The sequence below is a fragment of the Jatropha curcas genome, chromosome 5 (assembly GCF_041381405.1).
Source record: "Jatropha curcas cultivar XTBG-Jc1 chromosome 5, XTBG_Jcur_1.0, whole genome shotgun sequence".
NCBI classification, from domain to species: domain Eukaryota; kingdom Viridiplantae; phylum Streptophyta; class Magnoliopsida; order Malpighiales; family Euphorbiaceae; genus Jatropha; species Jatropha curcas.
The window spans coordinates 21,314,999-21,342,881 of NC_143155.1; the positions used below are offsets into that span (position 1 = coordinate 21,314,999).

The following is a 27,883-nucleotide window of genomic DNA, read 5'->3' on the forward strand; positions in this document are numbered from 1 at the left end:
TTAAGCTTTCAAAAAATTCAGTGATGCATGGACGAAGCAAGCATATAGATGTTCGGTTTCATTTTCTGCGAGAGCTTACTAAAGCTGGCACTGTTGAATTGGTGTACTGTGCTTCACAAGAAAAGCTGGCTGATATCATGACCAAGGCTCTCAAATTGGATGCCTTTTTGAAGTTGCGAGCTTTATTGGGCATATGTTCAAAGGAATCAGTTATAAACTGATTGCTTAAGGCATTCAGTTTAAGGGAGGAATTGTTAGTCTTTATTTTAGTCAAATAAATCCCTATTTGTTGGGAATATTTGATTTGTTTTGTTTGTTAACATCTTCCAGATTTTTGGCGTTTCTGTTAACTAATTTTCTGCATTTCAGTTCTGTAAAGCTATATAAATAGCTATGCTGTGTCAAGTTAACAACATCATCAGATTCTTCTCATAATTCTTTCCTCTTTCTTTCTTAATCTTCTTTAATTTAACAGTTTTTGCGTCCTTTTTGCCTTTGGGAATTCGGATCTATGAGTCTCCTCCTTTCTTTCTGGCCTTGATCATGATTTCGTTGATGCAGCTTATTTAGGTTTTATTGTAGATAGTTTATTTTTAATCTCTCTCTATTGTACCCAAAAAAAAAAAAAAATCCCTTTCATTCTTTGAATTTGGAAAATCGGAAACAATGGATAAGAACGAAAGGCTTCCATAATTAATTTCAAAGGAATATGATTGAAACCTGATTACAATAGTATGGTGCAATTCAAGCACCCATTTAACATAACATCCAAGCTTTTATTATCAGACCAAAACTAGATAATCTATATTTGGTCTGAACAGGAAATTAAAAAAAAAAAAAAAAAAAAAGAAACAGAAAAAGCATAAGATACAACCATAGCCCACATGCTTCAAATTTGGAAATTACATGGAATTAGTAGGCATTAGGATTTGCCAACAGGTACTGTTCAATGGCCTGAACCATTCCTGCGAGCTTTTGTTTGTCAGAGTCAACGCGTCCTTGAAGGAGCGCAGCATTATTACCCTTTGGATAGGTTTTGAAACTAACATGGACAACAGATCCTCCATCACCTGAACCCTCTATTTCTATTCCAACTGTGACTTTCTCTATTCCATCAATCGATGGTTCTCCTTCGTATATACTGTATTCGTATACATAGTTCTGTGGGTCATATTTGTCTACTTTATGTTTGAACGACTTCAATTCGTTACCTGCATGCATTAAAACAAAGAACTCTGGTTAATTACAACTCAAGAACTAATAAATTAACACCTAATTTATTTATAAAATGATTACCTTCGTGGAGTGTAGTCTTCTTAATAGTTCCAATCCCTCCATTTCCTTGAACAGTCTCGATGCTCTTAACGACCCCTGGAAGGATTTTAGGAACAAGATTGTCGGCATCGGTAACGAGACCCTTAAACGCCTTGGCTGCAGGGATTGGAGAAGCAATCTTGCGTTCAAAGACAGTAACAGCCATCTTAATGTTTGGTGTTTGGAAACTAAAAGATCGAAGAAAGAAATTTGTTGTGTGTAATGAGATGTCGAAGCTCAATGCTGAAGCTGCTAGTTATAGGCTGAGCTACGGGACTCTGCTACTCGTTTAGATGTGTTAGAATAATATTATTTTACAAATATCTAGACACTAGATGCGTATATGACCACTCACTAAAAAAATAACATATTTACAAAAAAAAAAATGAGATAATCCTAAAATGGTAAAAGTATTAAATTTGTTTAATTAGAGGTGTAAACGAAACAAGTCGGCTCGCTAATTATTCGAGCTCGACTCAAAAAGAGTTTAAAAAAATTCAAAATCAAGACAGCTCATTTAGCAAACGAGTCGAGTTCAAGCCTAATAATGGTTAGCTCGAAAGTTCGTCTAAGTTTTATCAAATTTTTATACATACTTACATAATATTTTTATAAGGTAATTGAGCCTCAAATCGAACTCAGATTTAAAATTTTTCAAATTGAACTCAAGTTTTAAATAGAGCTTTCATCGAACTCGAGTTTAAAATTTCAAATTTATTCATTTTCAAGCGAGTTAAATTCTATCGGGCGGAACTTCAAGCTTGAGAAATTCGAACTCTAACTCCATTTATTTATGCCCCTGCTTATCTATATTGCATGCATGGATAGAACAAAATGTTTTTCTTTATTCCTTCTTTATTTCTTTATTCCAAAATAGTCATTCTTCTTTTAAAAAATATTTCATGAATTTGTTTTTACCCAGAGAAGGAGTCCAAACAATTATCCTTTTTTCTAAAAAAAAGAAATATGCCGTTTCTAGAGTAGATATATGACATGTGTGGTTGAGAATAATTAAAGTGACATATTTTTATTTTATTCTGTTAATAGAAATACTGATATGTGACGCGTGGACGTGACATCTCGAATCCAAAGATAGGAAAGAAGAGGACCAAAGATTTTCACTTCATTTTCCCTTTTGTTCTTTTCTTTACCGGGTGTTGCCCACTTCTCAAATTTTATTTCCCAAAAAGAAATATCTTCCCTTTTACTATGCTATATCTATTCTATAATATTTATCATACTTAAAATTTTATATGTCTTAAAAAAGTTATTAAATTTATTTAAATTATAATAAATTATTAAATAATTTAATTATATTATCATTAATTTAATATTAATTTTTTTTTAAAATCATTAAATTGAAGCAATGGTTATTGATCAAATACAAAGGGTAAATATAAAAAAGTATTTTATTACTCCTTGAAAGTATAAATGTGATAATTATTTTAGAATAAACTATTTTCTTAAACGTGACAAGTATTATGAAAATGACATAATACAAAAGAAATAAGACAAAAGCAGTTTTACGATTAAAGGGTGAAATGAGATAATAAACATTCTCCTCGAGTTTGAGTCGTAAGTATTAAGCGTTTCAAAATTTAATAGGAAATGATTTGTCTTTTCGTGATCTATTCGGCATAAATACATATTAATCTGGCCGCGACTAGTGGGCAAGGCATAACCACGGTTCGATTCCAAATTGGAATCGAATCAGTCAAAACTGGAATCAAACTATAGTCAACGGTTCAAGATTTCAAATCGTAATTGAAACCGGCGGATTAAGGTTCATTTGCAGTTTCTTATATTTGAAAATTAAACCTGGTGGTTCCGATTTGAAACCGTAAAAAAAAAAAAAGAAAAGAAAATATCACACTTCACACGTGATTTTTAATTGTTAAATTAATTTTATTTTTCATCATTAAATGTAGTAACTTTACTATCATCTTAAAATTTATTAATACAAATATAACATATAAATTATAGTTGAAAAATAGAAAAAAAATTGCTCCTCATTTAAATATTTTTAATTTAAATCTTTTGCCACATATATTTTTACATATAAATTAAATAATATTTATTTAAATTTATTTTTGACTCTTAAATAAAACAAAAAATAATTTTCTCTCTTACAATGGTAAAAAAAGGCAATTTGAAGGGTATTTTTTTGAAATAAAAATTTATATTGTATTTTTTTTTTTACTCTTAATTTAGATAGAAAGACGTTTTACCCTTTGTAACAGTATTACCTAAGTATATATTTTGAGATAAAAAATTTATATTATGGTAATTTTTATTAATTGTTAAATAAAATTAAAAGACATTTTTATCCTTTATAACGGTAAAAACAAAATATTTGAAGGGCATTTTTATGAAGAAAAATTTATATGTAACTATAAATACTTTAATAATCTTCCTTTTCTTCACAATATCAATTCTTTTTCTCTAAACTCCATTGAATTTCTCCTAATATAAATAAGTACAAATCATTTTTTTTTTTTGCATGTCTCTCAATTTAAATTTATAGAAATTAAATACTAGTAGAGAATTTTAAATTTATGTTTTTGTGTAGTTATAATTTTTTCATAAATTTTAAAACTACTAATTTACTCTTTTAATCTTTTTTTAATTTAATACTATTATTTGTTATTAATTTTCTTATTTAGTTAAAAAAACTAAAAAGGTAAAAAAAAATTATTTAAATTCGGTTTCAATTCGGTTTCGAATTGAAACTAACATTTTTAAAATCGTCTAAAAGCTATTCGGGTCTAATTTCATTTTTTTTTGAAATTGAAATGGGAGGAGGAATGTGTTCATGCTTATAGTGGGCCCTGTATTTTGAATTTTTTCTCCTACAAAAAGGCAGACACATTTTTCAAAAAATAATAATTTCTTTGTTTTGTTTTGCACAAGTCACATCGATTTACATGCACCGGAAAATTTTATAATTAAAGTATAAAATCATTAAAAGATTTATACGGGTTAAAAAAGTATTTAATTTTCTCTATAAATTATAAAAAATAAAAGATAATTTGACTAAATTATATTTTAGATTTATTTGGCAACAGTATTTTAAATACCTTTTAGCGTCTTGACCAGTCAAAATATTAAATGTTATTCTTTTATAGTGTTTGAATTAGTTTTTAAAAGTTATAGTAGCATCTTATAAAATGTTAACCTTGTAACATTTAGCTTTTAACGTTTCATGAAAAGTTAATAAAACAGTTGAACTCTACTAAAATAGCTAAAATATTTAATTTCACTAAAAAGACCATTTATCTCAAGACCAAAGATAACTTATGAAAATAGTTATTATATTTAATTTAAATAAAGGTAGCGTGGAAAAATATCATTTATTATTACTTAAAATATTTAAAACAACTTATATTGTGGGATAAAATTTTAAAATAATTTATATTTTGAGACAGATCAAATAATTTTTCTTGATTCACGGACACATGGGAAATGATAATTTTACTTTAACGATAATTTAGTGAATTTTATGCAATTTTATATCATTACAAAACTGGATATGTTCAGATTTTAATCTAATTGCAATCTTAAAGCTCAAAAGCAAGATTTTATTTATTTATTTATTTATTTTAAAAGAAGAAGCTTACTCGCTAATATTATTGGAATAAAAAATAATCAAGAGAATTTATGTTGATTAAATAATTTCAAGAGAACTTATATTCGCAATTAAAGATCATTTATAAGGGTTCGTTTGGCTTTCATAATTTAAGGGCCTTATAAGAATTGAAACTAATTAAATTTATTTTATGTAACATAATTATCTTATTTTTTGGTCTTTTTTATTAAAATACAATTAATTGCAAGCCTAAAAAATTAAAAAGATTGATAATAAAATCATGCCTAAATAAATAACTTAATTAAATCAAGGCCTAAGAAGCACATACCAAAATTCTAAGGTATTTAGGCATCAATTACTCTATAGAATTCGTGATTTCTGTATCTATAGAGAAGTTATAATCATTTTACACATGTTAAGGAAACCTATTGCAATAGGTTTCTTTAACCGGTTAATTATTTAATTTAATTTATTAGTTTTATTTTTATTTTTTCCATAGAGCTGTATATGTTGTCGTCTTCTATTGTTTTCGTTCCCTGTTTCGTCTTCGTTCCTTCTCTAATTTGCATAGCTTTTGCAATTTCAAAAGGAGACAGATAAACATCAATCCAATAACAAAGCACTAAAAAATGAAGTAAATTGAATCCTCTTCTTGGTCCTCTTCTCGACTGGTAGAGACTTATTTATCAATTTCAGATGGTGCCATGATATATTGTTTTTTGTTTTGAATTTAGTTTTTAGTTTATGATGAATAGAAATGACTATCCACTTAGCAATTCTTATGAAAATTATAATTTTTTACGGTCTGTAATATGAGTTTTTGATTTTGAAACATGGTTTTTGGTTTTGCTAAGAATTTTTTCTTTGTTCATGGCTAATAAGGCCCATTATATAATTTTTTCATGTGGTCTTCTAGTCTTGAGTTGGGATTTCTTGGTTATATTCATATTTGATTATCGTACCGTTACATTCTAAACAATAATTTATCGTGGATTTTTTTTTTTTGTATATAGTTGTCGTGTGACTAGAGTTTTGAAGGGTTAATGAAGGGATAAAAAAAATCCGCAGTAATATATAACCATTCTTGACTCCTATCCTTTCGAGATGCTTTGAATAGAACTAGTCGTTCTGATACAATCATGTCCCTGGTAACTAAGAATTATGAGCAACGAACCATGCAAGCTGCAAGGTACATTGGTCATGGTTTCATGATTACCTTTTCCCTTGCAACTAATATAGTGTCACGTAAGTATAAGAGTTAAGTTAAGCAACTAGTAATTCTTTCTCTCGCTCAGTTTTAATATGCAACTAATATTTGTACTTGCTTTGCTATTCTGCCCAAGTCTGGTTGAGAAAGAGTTAGGGGGCATAAAACAAAAAAAGGCGGGCCGGACATACTATATGGAAAGAGTAAACCATTTACGAAAAATAAAGAATAGAAAGAAAAAAAAAAGAAGAAAAAGTGAGAGACATTTTATTTCAACAAAAGACCCACACCCAAATTGTCCTATGATTAGAGTTTTGAAGAGTTAATTTTTTTATTAACATGTTTAACCGCTGACAAGTTACTGTTTATAATGTAATCAGATGATTCTTTTTAAACAATTACAATTGAAATCTGAAGGTACAAAATAATTTCTGTATTGATACAAAATATTGTTGTTCTCTGCAGTAGTCTTGTCCGATTTTCAATTTCCCTTGCAAAGAATTTGACCGCAGTAAAATTACTCGCAATGAAAGAACTGGTGTACAATCTTCTACATTTATGAAACTTAACTCCATTAATTAATTAAATGATCTATTTTTCTTGCTTTCTGTTTAACTTAATTACGGAGGACTTTGTTTGTTTCTAAGCCATCAGAAGCCATGAAAGCAGTTTCTATGTCTGTCGACATTCCTCGCATTCGAACAGAATTACTTCTTCGACCTGAGCCCTCAACTCTGTTTTTCTCTGCTAACATTGCAAGAAATGCATGTATATATAGGATGTATATGAAATGACAAGCTAACTATGAAATCATTGTGATCTTCGAAAAGAGGATGTATATGAAACTGATGTGCTATGCTGAAAATATGTGGATAAAGAAAAAAAAAAGAAGCAAAAAGAAAATACATGGATAAAGAGTGAAAGGAAAATTGAAGTTTGAAGTAAGACAACCTTAATCCTTGCTTATACAATATAACAATGCTTAATAATTAATGAACAGGAGATTAGGATATGAGTTTATATTTTTGATTCATTGAGAGGTTCAACGCAAAGGAGTTATCCGCTTAACTCACTAAATTATTGAAAATTTTTATAAAAAAATAATTCAAATTCAAGACCTTCTAGCTTTTTTATAAGTGAAAGACTGACCAGATTATAACTTGTTCACAAAAGCTTTTCCTATTTTGACATTAACAGCCGGTTTCAAACTTGAAAAATCCGCCACATAATGACCCATATGGTCTCTTAAAATAACACCCATCCCAAAGATATTGAGTGCTATTCAAAGAAACATCACCATTACATTTAAAGAAGCTAAATGGAGGAGAAGACCATTTTACACATACCATAGAGGTGTTGAGGCTGTCCGAATTGTGAGAGACTATATTTGCTTGCTCCCACTTTACCAAGAATTGCCGAGCATGTCTAATAATTTGAAGTCAAATCACCTGTTTCTATTAATAAAAGTTGTTAATTTTGCCTATCAAAAAAAAAAAAAAAAAATATTGAAGTCAAATCTGAACTGTTTCACAAAAAAAATTAGTGTCTTTTAAGGAATCTTAATAAAAATATATTTTATTTTGTAATCATTCACTAAATCATTACCTTTTATAAAAAAAAATACTTAGTTACAAAATAGTGATAACATTTACAAAAATTCAAAAAAAAAATTAATGTTTTTTTTTTACATTGATGATCGATTTGAAGTCACCTTTGGAAATCTCCGCTTACTTTTTTTTTTTTTTTTGGTATAAAAGGAGAAGCTAAAAGCCAAGATACATAGATATCTTAAAATATTTAACCTATCTCTTCTTATATCCGTGTCGAATATAGACACTTTTCAAACATTTTCGGACACGTGTTAAATACTTTAAAAATAATATTCTATTATTTTATTTTATTAAGTTTGGACATTTAAGGATACTTCTGAAGATATTATAGACATTTAAAAATTAAAATGTGGAATATGATCGGGGGAATAATTTGATTTCTTTTAAAAAAGTTGAAATTTTCCAAATATTAGAATTTATATATAGGATCAGACCAAACCTAAGTCTACACCCAAGATAATTGTAACATGATTCCAAACTTTATAATATTTTATATATTATAATTTTTAATAATATAAATAAATTATTTAATTTATGGATTTTAATAATATTTTCTGTTAATTATAAAATAAAATAATAAGTTTTACTCATATTTTCATTTCAATTTTTTTCTCTTTAAATTTTAGACGCTTTAAAAATAATATCCTATTATTCATTTTATTTTATTAATTTTAGACATTTAAGGATACTTCTACAGATATTATAAAGATACATTTGAAAATTAAAATGTGAAATATCGTAGGGGAATAATTTGATTTCTTTTAAAAAAGTTGAAAATTTTTAAATTATCAATTTATCTCTAAATAAGATAAAAATGTTATGGTTTTCAATGGTAATGTTAATTTTGAGAATTTAATTAATTATATTGAGATAATAAATTAATTATTTTTTATTTTTTATTTATAATTTATTATAAATGGTTGTTTCTTTATTTAAATTATTTATAAATTATAGTTATTTGGTGTAATAAATATGCTAAGCGTCATGTCCTACTTTTTTTAAAAATTACCATGTCTGTTGTCTGTATTGTGTCATATAACATGTTTGTGTATATACAACCCAGGCTAAAAGCTAATAAACAGGCTTTAGAGTAGGTTTAGAGTAGGAAACACCACTCATATCATGAATTAACCAACTAGAAATTAATCTCAGGAGGAGGAACTTGAATAATATGGGTACCCAAAGGATAGGAACTTGCCACCTTTGTGAAGAAATCTGCATCGAAATTTGCTTCTCTATGAATATGGGTGATAGAACAAATCTAATATAATTCTAGAATGCAATTAATTAATGGAAGTTACAAGTTGTTTGTTTCCTCCAGCAGCTTGAACGTTATCTTTAACCATGTGAACAACCGTTTCACTATCACATTTCACTATATTTAACCATGTGAAAATCCCCACTTACTTTGACCAGCTGGAAAATCATCTGGAATTGTATATTTTGGGATTTGCTTCACAAATAGAGTGGTTATATGAAAAGAAAGCAAATCCATATATAAGTTTTTTGACCAATCCTCAAATTTTATAACTTATAATACGGATGGTTTCTTACCCATCGTTAATGGAAATGCTTTTGGTGGAGGCCTAATCCGTGAAAGTTATGGAGCTTGGATTGCTGGTTTTACAATTAATATTGGATGTACTACAGTTTTGGGAGCTGAGCTTTGGGCTCTCTTTACCGGTTTGCAACTTGCTTTGAGTTCAAACCACTCTAACCTTATTGTTCAATGCGATAATTTAATGGTGATGCAGTTGCAAACCGGTGAATAGTTTTTGAACGACTTTATGTTTAACGACTTCAATTCGGATCATTGGTTTTCCATATCAAAAATCTTATTGTGCAATTTGGGTCCCAAGTTTCCCTCTCTTGTATTTTTTGGGAAGCTAATAACTGGTGCTGATTGGTTGTCCAAGTTTTTGCGTCCTTTTTGCCTCTGGGAATTCGGATCTATGAGTCTCCTTCTTTCTTTTTGGCCTTGATCATGATTTAGCTGATGCAGCTTATTTAGATTTTATTGTAGATAGTTTATTTTTAATCCCTCTCTATTGTAACCAAAAAAAAATCCCTTTCATTCTTTGAATTTGGAAATCTGAAATAATGGAAAAGAACGAAAGGCTTCCATAATTAATTTCAGAGGAATATGATTGAAACCTGATTACAATAGTATGGTGCAATTCAAGCACCCATTTAACATAACATCCAAGCTTTTATTATCAGACCAAAACTAGATAATCTATATTCGGTCTGAACAGGAAATTAAAAAAAAAAAAAAAAAAAGAAACAGAAAAAGCATAAGATATAACCATAGCCCACATGCTTCAAATTTGGAAATTCAATGGAATTAGTAGGCATTAGGATTTGCCAACAGGTACTGTTCAATGGCCTGAACCATTCCTGCGAGCTTTTGTTTGTCAGAGTCAACGCGTCCTTGAAGGAGCGCAGCATTATTACCCTTTGGATAGGTTTTGAAACTAACATGGACAACAGATCCTCCATCACCTGAACCCTCTATTTCTATTCCAACTGTGACTTTCTCTATTCCATCAATCGATGGTTCTCCTTCGTATATACTGTATTCGTATACATAGTTTTGTGGGTCATATTTGTCTACTTTATGTTTGAACGACTTCAATTCGTTACCTGCATGCATTAAAACAAAGAACTCTGGTTAATTACAACTCAAGAACTAATAAATTAACACCTAATTTATTTATAAAATGATTACCTTCGTGGAGTGTAGTCTTCTTAATAGTTCCAATCCCTCCATTTCCTTGAACAGTCTCGACGCTCTTAACGACCCCTGGAAGGATTTTAGGAACAAGATTGTCGGCATCGGTAACGAGACCCTTAAACGCCTTGGCTGCAGGGATTGGAGAAGCAATCTTGCGTTCAAAGACAGTAACAGCCATCTTAATGTTTGGTGTTTGGAAACTAAAAGATTGAAGAAAGAAATTTGTTGTGTGTAATGAGATGTCGAAGCTCAATGCTGAAGCTGCTATTTATAGCCTGAGCTACGGGACTCTGCTACTCGTTTAGATGTGTTAGAATAATATTATTTTACAAATATTTAGATACTAGATGCGCATATGACCACTCACTAAAAGATAGTATATTTACAAAAAAAAGAGATAATCCTAAAATAGTAAAATTATTACACGTGTTTAATTAGAGGTGTAAATGAGACGAGTCAACTCGCGAATTATTCAAGCTTAACTATGAAAGAGTTCAAAAAAATTTGAACTCGAGTCTACTCATTTAGTAAACGAGTCAAGCTCGAGCCTAATAATAATTATTCGAAAACTCGTCAAGTTTTACTGAATTTTTATATATACATATATAATATTTTTATAAGTTAATTGATCATCGAGTCAAACTCGGGTTCAAAATTTTTCAGAATTGAACTGAAGTTTTAAGTGAAGTTATTATTGAACTCGAGCTTAAATTTTCAAGCTTTTTTATTTTTAAACGAGTTAAATTCTATCAAGCGGATATTCAAGCTCTAGAGATTCAAACTCAAATTCCATTTATTTATACCCTTACTTATCTATATTGCATGCATGGATAGAACAAAATGTTTTTCTTTATTCCTTCTTTATTTCTTTATTCGAAAATAGTCATTCATCTTTTAAATATTCTTTCATGAATTTGTTTTTACCCAAAGAAGGAGTCCAAAAAATTATCTTTTTTCTAAAAAAAGAAATATCTCGTTTCTAGAGTAGATATTTGACATGTGTAGTTGAGAATAATTAAAGTGACATATTTTTATTTTATTCTGTTAATAGAAATACTGATATGTGACGCGTGGACGTGACATCTCAAATCCAAAGATAGGAAAGAAGAGGACCAAAGATTTTCACTTCACTTGCCCTTTTGTTCTTTTCTTTACCGGGTGTTGCCAACTTCTCAAATTTTATTTCCCAAAAAGGAATATCTTCCCCTTTACTTTGATATACTACATGTATTTCATAATATCTATCATATTTAAAATCTACATCTTTTAAAAAATTTATTAAATTTATTTAAATTATAATAAATTTTTAATAAATTTTTGAATAATTTAATTATATTATCATTAATTTAATATTAATTTTTTAAGAAAATTATTAAATAGAAATAATGGTTATTGATCACATACAAAAGGTAAATATAAAAAAAATATTTATTACTTCTTGAAAATATAAATGTTACAAGTATTTTAGAATAATTATTTTCTCAAATGTGACAAATATTATGAAATAGAGATAATACGAAAGAAATAAGACAAAAACAGTTTTACGATTAAAGGGTGAGATGAGATAATAAACATTCTTTCGAGTCGTAAGTGTTAAGTGTTTCAAAATTTAATAGGAAGTGATTTGTCTTTTCGGGATTTATTTAGCATAAATACATATTAATCCGGCCGTGACTAGTGGGCTAGGCATGACCACGATTCGATTTCGAATCGGAACCGAATCAGTTAAAACTGGAATCAAACTGTGGTCAACGGTTCAAGGTTTCAAACTGTAATTGAAACCGGCGGTTTAAGGTTCAGTTGCGGTTTCTTATATTTGAAAATTAACCCTCGCGGTTCTGCTTTGAAACCGTAAAAAAAAAAAAAAAAGAAGAAAATATCACACTTCACACGTGATTTTTAATTGTTAAATTAATTTTATTTTTCATCATTAAACGCAGTAACTTTATGTCACGACCTGTTTCTATGGACCGGACCGGCACTAGGACTCAGGTAAACTTAAAGCCCCCGAAGCCCCTAGTAAGCCTGAAACACTAAAATCTACTATTTCAATATAAATTTCAAACATTCAGCCCATATTACTAGGAAAAATAAACCTCAAGATTTTATTATACCTTGGCCCAAATTTATCATCTTCAACGTTCTACAGTCCGAGCTTAATTTACAATACATCATATTTCTAATATGGGCTCACAGAATTATTTCATCTATATTAATACACAACTAAATGTATGTAAATTCTACAACTGTAAAGTCACTAACTATTAGATATACATAAATTTTTTTATACATAGTTACATAACAAAATAATTATTGAATTAGGAAATTTCTTTTTAGCCCTGCGACGAAGAAATGTAGCTTAACCGAATTAAAGAGAAACTTACTCCCTGAAAAATTAAACAAGATGTAACGTCCCATTTTTTCTATGTGTGAAATAGTAAGTTGTGACATCCTATTGAATCGAGTCGTTGCTTAGAGTCGAGTCGGGCTGATCCAAAACCCGGTTCGAGCCATTAGAGTCCAGAGTGGGGTAGAATGGGATGTAACTGAAATAATGAAAAGAAGTGGACTTACTTGAAGGAAACAAAAAGATCAAAGTATAAGGATTAGGACTTACTTGCACTAAAAGATAAAGCTTAGGTATTAAGTTATACCATTTTGACACTTGAGGGACCATTTGGTAATTTTACACACAAAATCATGATATTTTTAGAGATGTACCGAGACTTCCATTTCACTTTCCCATTTTTCATCTTTATCTTCTTCATCTCCTTCATCATCTTCATCTCCTTCATCTACTTCCTTTACCTTACTTTCCCTTGCTTTCTCCATCAATTTTCATGGGATTCAAGCATTAATTCAATTTCTATTTTATCCAAGTAAGTAGAATTTCTTGAAGCTTTATGTTATCCAACCTCTAATTTAGTTATATTGTAGATGTTTCATCAAAGTTCTTATGTATAGGAGAGGGGAGCTCAAAGGTAGAAGAAATAGGAAGCTTAAAAGAAGAGCTCAAGCTTTTTGGAGTGAAGGTGTGCTATCTCTTTTAGTTTAATTAATTTCCTTGCATGATAATTTGTGTGGTGTGTTGATAATGAGAAGATATGTTGCTTAATGTTGAGTAAGAAGACTGAAAATGGTGAAAAAGCATGAGATGAAATGAATAAATGAAGTAGATATTGAGTTTATAGTGAAACATATTTTGCTGGAAAAGTAACCAGTAACTTCACCATGATTTTGACCCTAGTTAATGATGGAATTAGGAAGTGTCATACAAGAGTTATTTGTTCCTCTATGTGTTAGCTTTCCATGGGTTTTTGAATCACCCAAATCGGAGTTGTAAATTGAGAGATATGACCAAAATAGTACAGACTGCGCAGGCTGGAAAACACGATGCGCACTCGCGAATTTCATGTCGAGCTCGCGAATTTGGCTTGTGAACTCTCTGACTCTCATTTTGCACTTCTCGCGCTCGCAAATTTCATTGCGTGCTCGCGAATTTGGCCTATAAACTCTCTGACCCTCTTGTGTGCTTCTCACGCTAGCGACTTTGCATGGCGCGCTCGCGAATTGTGTTCTAATGCTCTTTTAGACTTCATTTTCTATGCAATTGTATTCCTTTGCTCAACTTGTATGCCTTCAATTATTTTAAAACAAAAAGACAACATGAACACATGCATAAACACAAAATGCAAGAATGTAAATGATGTAAAACTAACATGACACAAGTTGCCCGCTTGGCGGGCTAGCAGCATGCAGGTAAGCAGTATGGTTTATGAAATTTCAAAGCAGTTAATTTCATGATACAAGCATGCAAATTAGGACGCAGTTACTATACTTTTGTTTTATATATTGACATATCAATAATATGCTCCATTGAGGTTGAGTAGAAACCACGTAGATAAGGCTATGTCGCGACATAGGATAGCAGATCTGCGCCCCATACAGTTTGGTACTCCGGCTACAGGCCGTTGAGTGGATATGATTATATAATGGCCATAGCAGCCCAGTCATACAGTATTCATACAGTTTCATACAGTTTTTCTTATCACGTTGGTTTCACTATAACCTTATAGAGCTATACAGTTATATTGACTACAAATTGCATAATCATACAGTATAATGAGCAGCAAGTATGATAATGAAAGTATCATGATATGTGTGCTTACATTCCATAAGTACATGTTTATTTCTACATATGTATGTGCTTATATGTTTCTTTATTCGTTGCGATGTTCACTGAGTTTTAATAAAAGTTGCAGAATTCATACAGCATAAAGAACATCAGGTAAGATCATAAAAGTATAATGCTATATATGCTTACAAGTTAATTTATTTAATTCTTAAGGAGCCATACATTTATGAGATGTTATTAATCATAACTTATATGATGTGACTAAAAAGTGCATAAGTCATACAGCATAATAAACAGCAAGTAAGATAATGAAAATATACTGTTATGTATTCTTACATGTTTATTGATTTCATTCATACAACATAATGAACAGCAGGTAAGATCATGATAGTATCATGATATGTATGATTAAAGGTTCATGTAAAGGAGTTATGAGATAATTAGAACTCACTTATTTATGTTATGAATTAGAAGTTTATTCTTCACTATAAAGATACATTTATGTTGCAATTTACTGCTTTTATGATTATCAATGCTTTTATGAAAATTGTATTTTAAGTTAGTTGCCATCGCACTTTGTTAAGTATGTGAATTATGAGCACCACTGAGTTTTATACTCAACGCGTCGATTTTTATCACGCGTAGGTTGAAGATCGTGGTTGTTACTTGAAGACTTGAAGAGTACTATCAAAGCAGAAGTGATTAATTTGGGAGTAGTAGATTGAGAGTTATATAATTAAGAATTATGGCATGTATTAAGATTTATGGCATGTATAATTATTACATTTGTTAGAGCTTATGTGATTGGAAATATAATTGAAGCATGTAATTATTGTGGTGTAAGTATTTGGAGGAAATGATTGAATATTTTACTATAGTTGGTATGATTAGGTCACGAAGACTTGATATAGATCATGAATGAAATTAATTGCTGGATATTAAATGCTATTGAGGATTTATACAATTATGAAAAGATATATAAAGTGTTATTGTGTTATGATGATTATTTGGAGATATTTGAAGTTTGGAGTTTAATTGGGAGTGTTTTGTATTCATATTTAGCATACAGGATGATATCAACATGACAGGACATAAGTTCAACCAGATTGTAGCATCTTGGCTCGGTTCATTCGGGTTAACGGGTGGACCGGGAAGGGATGTTACACAAGACGTGTGAGTCTTCTAATGAGTAATAATTATTGCACAACACACGCATTTACACAAATGTGTAAACATATCAATCTAGTCATCCGACTAGGTATATGCTCACGCAGTCAGTCATACAAATGGCATATCACCAGCACTCAAAATTATTAATATCTTCACATAATCACATCACGTGGAAATTAGTCAATGGCGTCACCTAAGCCCTCGATCAGCCGTACTCTCACATGGCCCATCCTCTCAAACTTGTGCAACTGGGGAGCCAATTCCCCATACCTGGCCGACCGGTCTAATCCTCACATGACCAGTCCTCTCATTGTTTTTACATTCTCTCTCTCTCTTTTTTTTTTTTTTCATACCAACAGGGGGCAACCCGGTGGTCTCCGTCAAATCTAGATCATCAGGTGCACACAACAGGAGGCCACCCTGTGGGCTTCCATGACATCCAGATTATCAGGTGCACACGACAGGAGGCCAACCTATGGTTTCTATATATTCCATGGTATCAGGTGCACACGGGGGTGCTGATCTCCCATTTTCCCGGCCGACGGTCCAATTTCATAATTTCATCATAATCAGGATTCATGCTTTATCGACCGTCCTCACAAACCCATGATGACTCACTTCATCCCAACTCCACACATACAAGGCACAGCATTATCACATCACAACTATCAAGCATTGCAATTAAATGCAAGCATATTAATCAATTAAACATTGTAATGCAATGCACAATTAGACATCTCCATTCAAATGCAAATAAACAAATAAATAGTATTAACAATAAACAACAATAATAAAATAAATAATAACAATAACAAACAATAATGATGAAAATAGATAAATAATTAAATAACAATAACAAACAATAATGATGAAAATAGATAAATAATTAAATAAATAAATGAATACTAATGATAATAATAATATAAGTAGAGATAAAGAATTAATCTAATTAAACCTATTAATTATATTATTAATTAAGACTAGTCTAGGTTCAATCAAAATTTCGGCAGAACCTCCTCTAAAATTTGACTAAACCACGATGCAACAATATAATATCAAAGCCATCCGTCAAGCAATTCACATCAACTCATCCCGTCCTCCATAACCTTATTTATCAATCATTCGATTACTCAATTCACACAGCCCATCCATCGGGCAATCAATCCAACCAACCCATCCGCTTCAGGCTACATATATCATCCATCACGCTCACATATATACACTTAATAATTCCAAATCAATTCATTAACAATTTATATTAACCTCCAAGCTTATTTCAATGATATTATTAATTGCTCTATAACTATTTACTTGTCTAAGCCTTAAATTATAACTCTTCCTAACAATATTTATTAAAATTCCTAAATTAGCTTACATAAATATTAGCTAGGAATTCTTATTTCAATACCAAACCTTCTAGTCGTAGCTAATGTTCACAAAATATATTTAACAATATTCAGAATTAATTTGCATCCACATTATACCGACTGATTCTTAGCAAAATTATATTTGATTGATTATTCATTCAATTCAATTTAATCAACTAATAATTATTAAGTTTGGAATTTATACCGAAAATGGGGAGATTGGTCGTAGAACGCACCAATTGAGAATCGGGTGACGATTCCATGATCAGCACGAAAAGGAGATCATTCTGTCTCCTAGGGCCTCGCCGAAGTGTCGCCGGCCAGTCACCGGACCGCCGCCGCTGGCCACCGTGGAAAATCGTGCCTCTACTAGATTTGAGCAGCTCCTATACCCCCAGACTCGAAAATTCACCCGGAATTCGAATCCATGCTTCGTTTGTGCATTTGGAGAGCCGATCAGTTGGAATCAAGCTTGACAGTTGCTCCACCACCGCCTTCGATGACACTTCCGCCATACGGTCTCCATCTTCAAGTTAATAGAGGGGAAACATTTCAGAGGTGACTAGGAGTCGATTGGGTCCCTTCCCGACGCCTGATATCCACTGAATGGCGAGATTTCGTCGGAAAATCGAAGAGCAGGGTGCGATTTGCGGAAATAGGTCTGATCGTGCCGCTGGAGCTCCGTTCGCGTGAGAGGAGGCTGGAAACTTAGTCAGTGGCACAAGGTGAGTCATCCGCCACCCTGTGCTCGTCGTGCGGTGGCCGAAAACGCAGCGCATGGGGAGAAGAGGAGGCTGTTGCGCGCGTGATCGAGGAAGAAGAAGGAGAAAAGAAGAAGAAAGGAAAGAAGAAGTCTAGAGCTTCTAGACCATTCCGGTTCGATTCGAACCGGTTTGGTTTAATTAAATATTTTGGCTCGGTTCTTGCTCGTTTTGCAGGTTTTTCACTTGGTTTTTGGGTTACTCGTGTGGTTTTCGAAAAATCAATTTGAATTCTGGATCCGATTCGATTTATTTTGATTATTTTAGTTAGGTTCCATAACATTTCCTCCATTTACTCAATAATAATAAAAATATCAATAGTAATGATATTTGATTTTTAGGATAATTAATTTATATATATTCATAATAGATTAATTGTTGAGTTTCATATTATTTCTCGAAAATTTTAACTGTTCTCGAATCGAAAATTCTGATAATATATTTGGGCTTGGGCAACTCGCAAAACTTTGGACTGAAATTAAGATTATTTGGTATTTATAGCCTGTATAGTTGAAAATAAATATTTTTGATTTAATAAAAATTCGAAAGTTTCGAATATAAAAATTCGGGTATTTCACTTTACTATCATCTTAAAATTTATTAATGCAATTATAACTTATAAATTATAAGTTGAAAAAGAGAAAAAAAATTGTTCCTCATTTAAATATTTTTAATTTAAATCTTTTGCCCTTTATAATATATATTTTTTACATATAAATTAAATAATATTTATTTAAATTTATTTTTGACTCTTAAATAAAAAAAATAATTTTCTCCTTTACAACGGTAAAAAAAGGCAATTTGAAGGGTATTTTTTGGAATAAAAATTTATATTGTAATTTTTTTTAACTCTTAATTTAGATAGAAAGACGTTTTGCCCCTTTATAACAGTACTACTTGAAGTATATATTTTGGAATAAAAAAAATCATATTATGGTATTTTTTATTATTCGTTAAATAAAATTAAAAGACATTTTTAGCCTTTATATCGGTAAAAACGAAAAATTTGAAGGGTATTTTTTATGAATAAAAATTTAGATGTTAACTATAAATACTTTAATAATCTTCCTTTTTTTCACAAATATCAATTCTTTTTCTCTAAATTCCATTGAATTTCTCCTAATATAAATAAGTACAAATCACTTTTTTGGCATGTCTCTCAATTTAAATTTATAGAAATTAATACTATTGGAGAATTTTAAATTTATGTTTTTGTGTAGTTATAATTTTTTTCATAAATTTTAAAACTATTAATTTACTCTTTTAATCTTTTTTTAATTTAATACTATTATTTGTTATTAATTTTCTTATTTAGCTAAAAAAAACTAAAAAAGTTAAAAAAAGTTATCTAAATTCAGTTTCAAATCGAAATGAAGGCTTTTTTAAAACCGTCAAAAGGTTTTTCGGTTCGATTTCACCTTTTTTAAAATCAAAACCGTAGTGGACCCCGTATTTTGAATGTTTTCCCCTAAAAAAAGGCAAACACGTTTTTTAAAAAATAATAATTTCTTTGTTTTGTTTTGTGCAAGTCACATCGATTTACACGCACCGTAAAATTTTATAATTAAAGTATAAAATCGTTAAAAGATTTATCGGGTTAAGAAAATATTTAATTTTCTTCTCAAATTATAAAAAATAAAGGATAAATTGATTAAATCACCTTTTAGATATGTTTGACAATAGTATTTTAAGTAGCTTTTAGCATTTTGACCAATCAAAATATTAAATGCTATTCTTTTATAGTATTTAATAACATAGTGTTTGAAATTTAGTTTTTAATTTATGGTGAATAGAATGACTATCCACTCTGCAATTCTTTTGAAAATTATAATCTTTTACAGTTTGTAATATGAGTTTTTGATTTTGAAAAATGGTTTTTGGTTTTGCTAAGAATTTTTTCTTAGTTCATGGCTAATAAGGGCCCATTATATAATTTTTCAATGTGGACTTCTAGTTTTGCGTTGGGATTTCTTTGTTATATTCATACTTGCTTATTAGGTACAGTTACATTCTAAACAATAATTCATGGTAGAGTTTTTGTGCAAATATAGTTGCCGTGTGTCTAGAGTTTTGAAGAGTCAACGAAGAGATAAAAAAAAAAAAAAAAAGTCTGCAGTTATATATAATTTTTTTATTAACATGTTTAACCAGTGATAAGTTACTGTTTATAATGTAATCAGATCGTTATTATTAAATAATTACAATTGAAATCTCAAGGTACAAAATGATTTCTGCATTGATACAAAATATTATTGTTCTCTACAGTAGTTTTGTCCCATTTTCAATTTCCCTTGCAAAGAATTTGACTCAGTAAAATTACTCGCAATAAAAGAACTGGTGTACAATCTTCTACATTTATAAAACTTAACTCCATTAATTAATTAAATGATCTATTTTTCTTGCTTTCTGTTTAAGTTAATTACGGAGGACTTTATTTGTTTCTCAGCCATCAGAAGCCATGAAAGCAGTTTCTATGTCTGTCGACATTCCTCGCATTCGAACAGAATTACTTCTTCTACCTGAGCCCTCAACTCTGTTTTTCTCTGCTAACATTGCAAAAAATGCATGAGGCGCCCAACCTACAATTTCAATGTCAAAATATATCAGCAAATTATTCTAAATCAAAAATTCCGATACACTGGACCTAGGTAAGTTTAATCGAGATATATATACCTTCTGTATCATTTGGGAAAGGGAAAAATTGCAAGTAACAAAATGCAGCTACAACTGTTCCTGCATTAGATGCAAAAAATAAATAAATAAAATTCTGCTCTCTAAAGAAATGAATCATTGAACAAGGAAGGTAATGGCAGAAACCTATAAGAGCTCCAGTGAAGACATCAGTCCAGTGATGCCAGTAATCATCGACGCGAGAAATAGCGACAAGAACAGCTATTAGAACGGGAATTAGTACAATACACAGCTTAGCTACATGTCCCCGACGATCAAAAACTCTTAGTTTCCCTGATATATACCAGGCTAGGTATGTTAGACCTGCAAAGGACCCTGCATTTTTGAAATGATAATTGTTATCATCTTTATTACTGTTTTTGATTTTTATAAATTGTAAGTTTTCTACTGAATTACATGAAGAATGCCCACTAGGAAAGCTTTTATATCCTTCTTTTATAACCAGAGGATCTCCATGACAAACAACATCCCTAGTAACCGGGTCAAATACCTGCGGAAGATTGCAAATCAAACAATACAAAATTACTTCATTTTTCCTTTTTTTTTTTAAAGGAACATGAAAATGGAGACATATTATATATTTACCTCCTTTCCGTCAGGAAAACATCTCCAAAAGAAATTAGGCCTGGGTCGGCCTACAGCATCTTTTATTGCATCGGTTATAACTCCAGTAACAAGAACAGAAAACAATAGGCCTGAACTTGCATGCATATATAATGTAATAACACAATTATTAGCTATTAATTTTATATACTCATCCAAAATGATTTAATTAGGAAATGGAAAAGTGGATTAAGAGTAGAAAAATACCCAGAATGGCATGGTGAAAGTCATAAACATCCTTTCTATAATAATAGTACGCAGATATGACAGCTAGTGGCAAAATTGCAGCAAGAATCTATCCAAACAGGAGACAAAAATCATCAGGAACATTTTTCTTAAACATAAAAGTTTTAGAAGAAACAAATGATTAATGGGAATTCAATATTATGATTGATAATTAAAATAGAAGTAAAATTGGAAGAGAATAATACGTACAGGAACAGCCCAAACCGGCACTGTATTAGGTTTAAGTGGGTATGTTAGATCTGTCATCATCCCTTTGCCAACATAGCGGTGAAAAGGTTCAATAATGTTCAAAAAGCCATCAATCACCACAAGTAATAGAAGAATTAGCCAGTCATGCATGTGTATTTTTACCACCTTAACTCCATGAGATTGTAATGTGTGAGATTCTAACATATCTGTACATAAACAATTAATGTTCCTGATGAATAATTAATAAAACAAAATAAATTGATTTTCTTAATCAGGGCGTTTTGATAGATAGTTAATTTCTAAGAAAACCCTTTTTTCTTCCGAGAAACTTAAACAAAAATGGGATACATTTGATGTAATAAATTAATAAAGAGAGAGAGACAGGAAATCAGACCTTTTCACGTAATTATTAAGAGTGTCTGTAATTAATGGCGACCTGGAAGGAAGAAAAATTAGAGAATGTGGAAATGATGGATTCATCGTTGATGAGAAAATTGTTGACCAGATGTGCAACAAACAATCAATGGCTTTGCACTAACACAGGGCACATATATAATTTTTCCGCTTCACACACACACACACACACACACACACACACACACACACACACACACATATATATATATAGTGTGTGTGTGTAGATTTTTTTAACATTAAAACAAAAATTAAATTTTAATAACAGTCTATTTTTAATGGTGGAAAGTGATCATGACTTACAAAAATAAAGTTTGAACCCTTCTTGAAATTTATATAAAGAATCCCTAATTGAGATTTGAGACTACTATACCTTTATATATCCCTATTTTTTTCTTCTGAAGAGCTTATATATCCCTAATTTATATAATGAAATTACTAAAATAGGGTACAAAATTATTGTAAATTTAATAACTTATTGCCTTAAATAGTGAAATAAAATCTTAAACCTTAATGCCTTATTGGAAAATGCGTAATATTTATATATAAACTTCCTTGCCAAAATTCCAAAACAGTTTTTACACCAAAATTGTTTAAGTTTTTCAATGATATTCTTAATTGCATGATTGAAAATTTTATTATTTTGTATTTTTATTTTGATAAGTTCCAAAATTTAATTTAATTGAAAATACAAAATTTTATAGCTAGTGCTATTCATTTAGGTGGTATTTTCAAGGTGTTTATAATTAAACAATAAGAAACTTTTGAAACATGTAAATGCCAAATAATACTGAACTCCAATACATGCAGACCTTTCATTAATTCAACATTCAGGTAGAGACATAAATTATTCTTAAAAAAGGAAATACATTAATGATAATTTATTTTTTTAGAATAATTGATAATTTATTATTATAATTTATTCATAATAATCGCTGGAGATGGGTCAATGGAAGCATATTGAAAAAGCTCCGTGTCTTTATCTAAAAAATCATAGACATCTTCGCCCAATATTACCCATGCTTCCACTCCTTTACCTATTCTTGTATCCGTCAAAAGAATCGCATTCATATATGGCTTATCGGAATCATCCACATACGGCAGAGCATAAGCTGCCCATATCGGCCTTCCCCAACCAAAATCAAGCTCATATATACCAAAATTACAATGGCTACTGCAGAAAGCTAACTCCATTACTTCACTCCCACATGGCGGAGCAGTAAATAACAAATCTCCTATCTCTTTCACTGCATTATAACACTTGACGAATCCTTCTTCACCTCCACTTCCACTTTTTATCTTCTTCAAGAAATCATTATCCACTCTTTTTATTGCCTCTCTTAGTTGATTCACCAATTCACCCAACTCCTCTTTGAATGTGAATACTATACCAACATTCCTAACAAAGTTCCCCAGTAAATTTTCTGGTAACGGCGGCTCCCCTTTTTGTCTCAAATTCACGGCATAGTTTACTGCTAGTTGTTTCTCGATACCAGTTTTACTTTTGAAAGAAGCCAGGAGGCGTTTGACAAGAATTGCAATGACCACCTCAACGCGGGTAGGATTATTAATGTTGTTCAAACTTGCTTTTGCTTTGAGATTGGAAATAGCAGATTCGTTAAACACAATCCTCTTTCCGATGAGCTTGCATGTTTTTAAAAAAGAGGCGTAGGGAATTGCAGAACCCACCTCTCTTGGAAATGCAGTGTATTGTGGGAAAATGGATTCTCCATCTAACAAAGGGGGTTTGGAAGGTGATTTAGATGCAGTAGCAGCCCAGTCTTTTAGAAACAAAACCAAACTGTATGCATCGCAAACCATGTGAGAAATATATATACCGATGGTAAAGCCACCACATGCAAAGGTGGTTTCTTGAATCAAAGCAACAGGAGATCCAAAAGGGATTTCAAACTCAGGAATTGCATTTGGCACCAGTATGTTGAATGATCTTAGATCAGGTTGATAGAGATATTGAGATAAAGGAACGTTAGATGTAGCTTCTACATAACATACACCTTCATCACTACAATCAATGGAAAATCTGTCTTTAATTTTACCAGCAAATGGATAAAATCGAGATAAAGTTTCAGATAAGGATTGCTTAAACAAGAATGATCTTTGCGTATTTACATTTGCCTGTTGGGAATAATTTTGATAGAAAAGAATGATGGAGTAATAGCCAGATTGTTGAAATTGATCGAGTAGGGAGATTTTGTAGGTTTTAAGATTGGGAGGTGTTGGTGAAGAGGGTGAAATGCAGCTTTTGGAAATTATTTCTATCTGCATATTCGTCATCTGCAATAGATAAGATAGTATCTGGAGTTAGCTAGTTATAGAATAGAATTTTATTGAATAGAAACTAAGGAGAAATTTTACAACATTTGCTTTTGGTTTGCGCTATCTATGCCTTTTTGTAGTCTTCATTGCATAACCCCATAGACAAAAAGTAAAAGACAAAACATTATCACTACTCTTTTCGGATATAATATATAAAAAAAATTATTAATATCTAGATTTTTCTATAAAATATCTAGATAGTTCTATATAAATATCATTTTAACGCATGTATAATATAATTTGGCAAAATGCATTTTTAAGTGTAGAACTTATTGAGCTTACCCTATCAAATTCTTAAACATTTATCTGCTGACTTTAAACTATTCAACTTTTATTCTTCTCATTGAAATTAAAATATTTGTGCGATAAAACATCTTTAGGTGATTTTTTTTCAAAAATAAAATATAATCAATAGTAATTTCGTTATAATCCGAATAAATACATCTCTTAATCTAAACTTTAAAGTTGATACCTCAATACCAAAATAGAAGTATAGCTCTTAATAATCTATCTTGTGGACCATTCAGCAATTAAAGAGCCATTGATCGAGAAAAGAAGTGGGGAAGGCAAATTGATTGACTTTCATATGTGCGGATAATTGATTTTATCTTCCATAATTAATTATTATTTCTATTTCGTTTCATTTACAGTCGTTTTACGTTTAATTTTCTTTGAGTTTTATGTTTCCCTTTGCACTAAATTATGTATTATAATTGAGAAAATGGTAAAGTGTACTCTTATCATTTTCAAATTAATTTTTTCTTTGAACATTACAGTCAAAGATTATTCCTATTTTATCTCTTTTTTTTCGGTGTATGATCAAATATATACCATTTCTATAAAAACTTTTATTTTCATTGATTTGTTATATTTATAAGGTCGTGGACCCAGTCAGTGATGGAGCCAGAATTTTTTCACAGGGGGAAAAATATATTTTCTCAGGATAAATGAAAAATAAACGTAATTTAAAAGAATGCCTAAAAATAGTGTAATTGCATAAGCAAATATATTACATATGGTCAAAAATTTTTTAATGAAAAATAATAATAAAATAATAGAGATATTTTTTAGCATACATAATGACGACTTTCAAGAGGAAATAAATAATTTCCTAAAATTTACATATTAGAAATTATAATGAAAATAATTATTATTATTGAAATTTTAAATATATTATTATAATTTTAAAAGTCAATCAATTCAATTTCATATTATTTTCTAAAAATTATTAATTATAATATTAAATCCATCTCTTTGAAAAAATTAAATATCATGTATGTCTATTCAAAAAATTTAGAATTCTCAAGTTTTTTGAAGCTGTTAAATTTTAATTAAATAACCAATAATAAACAATTGAAATATAAATTTATCATACTATTGTATATTTATACGTGAATTTATGTATCATATAATGAAATCAAATTTAAAATTAAAATTTAAAAAAGAATATAAAATTAAATAACCTAAAATTAAAATTAATGATATAAGTCATTAAATGGTAAAAAAATAATAATTTACGAAAATTGTAGGATCTTATGTATATGTAAAAACTAACTAAAGTTGTTTTACTAACTAAAATAATATAAAAAAATAAACTAAAACATAAAAAAAATTATAGCCAACAAGATCGAACTCATGTCGAAAAGCTACAAATTTTATTGTTGACATCACGCACAAATAAAGAATTTTATACAACTAGGTTCCAACTCCGTCACTAAAATCTAGTCTAGTCAAGTTTATCCCAACTTCTTTCATTACTTCCCTCTTTCTTCCGAAATGATTTAATTTCTTTCTTACTATCTTACTAGATAATAGTTAATAGATGAAATATTAATTTAGAAAATTCTCTCTTTCTATGGTCATTAAAATTATAAAGGAAATCTGTTTTTAATTAGGGTAAATTTTCAATTTTTAGTCGTGAATTGATTAAACTTAAACATAAATTTCCAAATATCAGAATTTATATATAGGATCAGACCAAGTCTAAGTCTACACTCAACATAATTGTAACATGATTCCAAACTTTATCACATTTTATATATTATAATTTTTAAGGATATAAATTACTTAATTATAGATTTTAATAATATTTTCTATTAATTATAAAATAAAATAATAAATTTTGTTCATATTTTTCATTTCATTTTTTTTTCTCTTTAAATTTTAGCATTTCTCATCCACACTCTTTAATTAAATAATAGTGTATTTCTTAAATTAGCCGACATAGGCATTTGTCCATATTGAGATAGTTGACTTGAACGGGACAGGTATGGGAGTATATATACGAGCCCATGCAACTGTTAAATAATAAATATTTTTTTATATATAATAATTAATCAACGGACAAAGTATCCCACACGATAGAAAAGCTGTGAGTTCCATGAACCACCATGTGACTCCTAAATAGATTTGCTTGTGCATCTTTACCGTGCATCTAGCTGTGCCAGATCATATACAGTGATCAAGAGGGCTGTAAAAAGCTGTAGAAATGAATTTTCTTTTTTATTTTCAATATCAGGTAACAGAAATTAAAATCTAGTATATATTATGCAGTGAAAAAAAAATATATATTTTTCAACAGAAATCGATTGCATACAAAGACAAACTGAAAACACATTACCTGAATATCACTCTGTTTTGAATCGGACTTAATTCTATTTTAAATGCAGAATAAAAAAAAAGAAAATTAGAACGACACCTTATTTAAATAATTAAATAAATCTTCAATTCATAATTTAGTGATAAATGAAAAGTCCTTCAAATGTATAAATTCATTTATTTATTTTATAAAAAAAAAACACTTCATATTTTATGTAGACATTATGCTCTAAAGTCAGTAATTTTAGTAACTTTGTAAATTTCTTTATACTAGTAATAACAATTATTTAATGATTTTAATTTTTATATATAGAATGTTAAGTTGACGTGTGGTTAGTATAATTTTTAAAATAATAATTTTTAATTATCTGATAAGTGTTTAATCAATTTAATTTTGCAATTAAAATGTTCAATAAAATAATTTTATAAATTGAAGTGTTTAACATATATAATTTTATAAATTAAAGAATTTAGTAGGTCAAAATAAAACATAAAGGTGGCACCAAATTTTTTAACCGAAGTATTTGGATTTGAAAAATCTAATTATTTTAATGAATATTTAAGTACATTGGCGTCCGAATCTGGTGCCTTGGGTTCTGATTTTCTATTACAACCTCCTCGTATCTGAAGGTAAAGCAAAGGGCCAAAACTTTTTGAGATCATATATATGAGATTAAGGGTTAGATCTCTTTTATAATCCCTAACTTCATTTACAATTATGTATGTCTACCTTTACGATCACGCACAACTATCAATTTTTATTTTAAATGTCAGTTTTATCGGTCCATAAAATTGATTATTCTCCGCTTACCCTTAGAAACCTATTAATCCTCATTTTTTTTAAAATACTTGCACGAGGGAGACCTGATTAATTCTTAATTTTTTTTTTTTAATACTTGCATGAGGTATCCTTATCCGCAG

General features: G+C 29.8%; 3 protein-coding genes, 1 long non-coding RNA gene and 1 pseudogene across 5 annotated transcripts; 1 reads left to right on the forward strand and 4 right to left on the reverse strand.

Annotated features, from left to right (window-relative positions):
* Positions 1-669: 669 nt before the first annotated feature.
* On the reverse strand, positions 670-1,559 carry LOC149496383 (major strawberry allergen Fra a 1.06-like). The gene is made up of 2 exons (XM_089720960.1): positions 1,297-1,559; positions 670-1,211 (listed from the first exon to the last, which is right to left on the reverse strand). The coding sequence occupies exons 1-2, from the start codon at positions 1,478-1,480 to the stop codon at positions 913-915; spliced, it is 483 nt and encodes a 160-aa protein (XP_089577086.1). The 5' UTR covers positions 1,481-1,559; the 3' UTR covers positions 670-912.
* Positions 1,560-9,825: 8,266 nt separating this feature from the next.
* On the reverse strand, positions 9,826-10,700 carry LOC105636702 (major strawberry allergen Fra a 1.06-like). The gene is made up of 2 exons (XM_089721057.1): positions 10,446-10,700; positions 9,826-10,360 (listed from the first exon to the last, which is right to left on the reverse strand). The coding sequence occupies exons 1-2, from the start codon at positions 10,627-10,629 to the stop codon at positions 10,062-10,064; spliced, it is 483 nt and encodes a 160-aa protein (XP_089577183.1). The 5' UTR covers positions 10,630-10,700; the 3' UTR covers positions 9,826-10,061.
* A 2,506-nt stretch (positions 10,701-13,206) lies between these two features.
* Positions 13,207-15,423, forward strand: LOC149496384 (uncharacterized). The gene is made up of 3 exons (XR_016320813.1): positions 13,207-13,330; positions 13,416-13,483; positions 15,232-15,423. It is a non-coding gene; the product is annotated as an uncharacterized LOC149496384 (long non-coding RNA).
* Positions 15,424-20,043: 4,620 nt separating this feature from the next.
* On the reverse strand, positions 20,044-22,125 carry LOC105636725 (lipid phosphate phosphatase 2). 2 transcript variants are annotated; one of them, XM_037641382.2, is made up of 8 exons: positions 22,008-22,125; positions 21,614-21,819; positions 21,386-21,473; positions 21,161-21,270; positions 20,972-21,065; positions 20,702-20,890; positions 20,558-20,617; positions 20,044-20,463 (listed from the first exon to the last, which is right to left on the reverse strand). In XM_037641382.2, exons 2-8 carry the CDS (start codon positions 21,815-21,817, stop codon positions 20,327-20,329), a joined length of 882 nt encoding a protein of 293 aa, XP_037497310.1. In that variant the 5' UTR covers positions 21,818-21,819; positions 22,008-22,125; the 3' UTR covers positions 20,044-20,326. The 2 variants fall into 2 exon arrangements, with proteins under 2 accessions (XP_037497310.1, XP_012075457.1); XM_012220067.4 differs by lacking the exon at positions 22,008-22,125 and having other exon boundaries at positions 21,614-21,985.
* An 814-nt stretch (positions 22,126-22,939) lies between these two features.
* Positions 22,940-24,313, reverse strand: LOC149496385 (epi-neemfruitin B 7-O-acetyltransferse L7AT pseudogene; annotated as a pseudogene).
* Between the last annotated feature and the right edge of the window lie 3,570 nt (positions 24,314-27,883).

What these genes read in the sequence shown, in the direction of transcription:
- LOC149496383 (XM_089720960.1), bottom strand. Translation starts at nt 1,480, where the DNA reads ATGGCTGTTACTGTCTTTGAACGCAAGATTGCTTCTCCAATCCCTGCA. An exon ending in GAAGACTACACTCCACGAAG is followed by an intron (nt 1,212 to 1,296) that starts GTAATCATTTTA and finishes TAATGCATGCAG; the next exon opens with GTAACGAATTGAAGTCGTTC.
- LOC105636702 (XM_089721057.1), bottom strand. Translation starts at nt 10,629, where the DNA reads ATGGCTGTTACTGTCTTTGAACGCAAGATTGCTTCTCCAATCCCTGCA. An exon ending in GAAGACTACACTCCACGAAG is followed by an intron (nt 10,361 to 10,445) that starts GTAATCATTTTA and finishes TAATGCATGCAG; the next exon opens with GTAACGAATTGAAGTCGTTC.
- LOC105636725 (XM_037641382.2), bottom strand. Translation starts at nt 21,817, where the DNA reads ATGTTAGAATCTCACACATTACAATCTCATGGAGTTAAGGTGGTAAAA. An exon ending in TCCTAGTGGGCATTCTTCAT is followed by an intron (nt 20,891 to 20,971) that starts GTAATTCAGTAG and finishes TCAAAAATGCAG; the next exon opens with GGTCCTTTGCAGGTCTAACA. An exon ending in CTTCACTGGAGCTCTTATAG is followed by an intron (nt 20,618 to 20,701) that starts GTTTCTGCCATT and finishes CATCTAATGCAG; the next exon opens with GAACAGTTGTAGCTGCATTT.